Source organism: Tupaia chinensis, unplaced genomic scaffold, assembly GCF_000334495.1.
Source record: "Tupaia chinensis unplaced genomic scaffold, TupChi_1.0 Scaffold000046_3, whole genome shotgun sequence".
Taxonomy (NCBI): Eukaryota; Metazoa; Chordata; class Mammalia; order Scandentia; family Tupaiidae; genus Tupaia; species Tupaia belangeri.
This window is the reverse complement of record NW_006159504.1, coordinates 5,368,964-5,369,805: the sequence shown is the minus strand read 5'-3', so window position 1 is coordinate 5,369,805 and position 842 is coordinate 5,368,964. Positions and strand designations below refer to the sequence as shown.

Sequence of the window (842 nt, the reverse complement as noted above, 5' to 3'; positions counted from 1 at the left end):
GGGGCGAGGGACGAGCGAAAGCGGCTGGCGCAGCAGAACCCGGATCTGCACAACGCGGAGCTGAGCAAGATGCTGGGTGAGTCCGAGCGGGGACCCGGGCGGCCGGGCGCGCGGAGCGCATCGCTGAGCCGCCTCCTTGAGTCCGAAAGGTGTTTCTGCGGGCCTTAGGCCCAGACTCGGGGTATGCTGTGGCCATGTCCACGTCCTGCCTTGGGGCCCTCCGTCCCTCCCCGCTTCCCGGCCCTCCAGACGGCTGCCGGCCATGGCCATCAGTGCCCAGACTGCCCAGGTGGCCGGCGGCGCAGGAACAACCGCCCTGGGTAGCCGGCGTCCCGCGCGTCTGAGGGGCCGGGGGGGCAGCCTGCAGCCCTGGCCCTGATCTGGGTGGGTCGAGCAGGTCCCCCGGCCCCTTCTCCGTCTAGGGGCCGTTTTCGGTTTTTCTAGCGCTCGGGCGAGAGGGGTTAGCGGGAACTGCTTCAGTAGGTAAAAGGAAGGAGGTGGGGAGACCTTTAGGGGACGCCTCTTCCCCAAGTGCTCAGACCGCGCGTCCAGATCTCGCTCTAACCCGACCCGGTTCTGCCCCTGGTCGCGCAGCTCCAGGGCGGAGGGGAGCGCGCAGGTGGGGTCCCGGGGCGGGAGCGCAGCCTGTCAGCCCGCCTTCTCCCTTCCCACGCCCGTGCAGGCAAGTCGTGGAAGGCGCTGACGCTGGCGGAGAAGCGGCCGTTCGTGGAGGAGGCCGAGCGGCTGCGCGTGCAGCACATGCAGGACCACCCCAACTACAAGTACCGGCCTCGGCGCCGCAAGCAGGTGAAGCGGCTGGAGCGGGGGGGGGGAGGGGTCTT

General features: G+C 70.1%; 1 protein-coding gene across 1 annotated transcript in view; it reads left to right on the top strand.

Moving 5' to 3' along the window:
* The window catches only part of SOX17 (SRY-box transcription factor 17), a 21,047-nt gene that overhangs the window by 339 nt on the left and 19,866 nt on the right, over positions 1-842 (top strand). Inside the window, exons 1-2 of the mRNA XM_027773875.1 lie at positions 1-76; positions 683-837. The exon at positions 1-76 is cut by the window's left edge and continues 339 nt beyond it. Of these exons, the coding sequence (XP_027629676.1) occupies positions 1-76; positions 683-837 (231 nt within the window). The remainder of the gene's footprint in view (positions 77-682; positions 838-842) is intronic.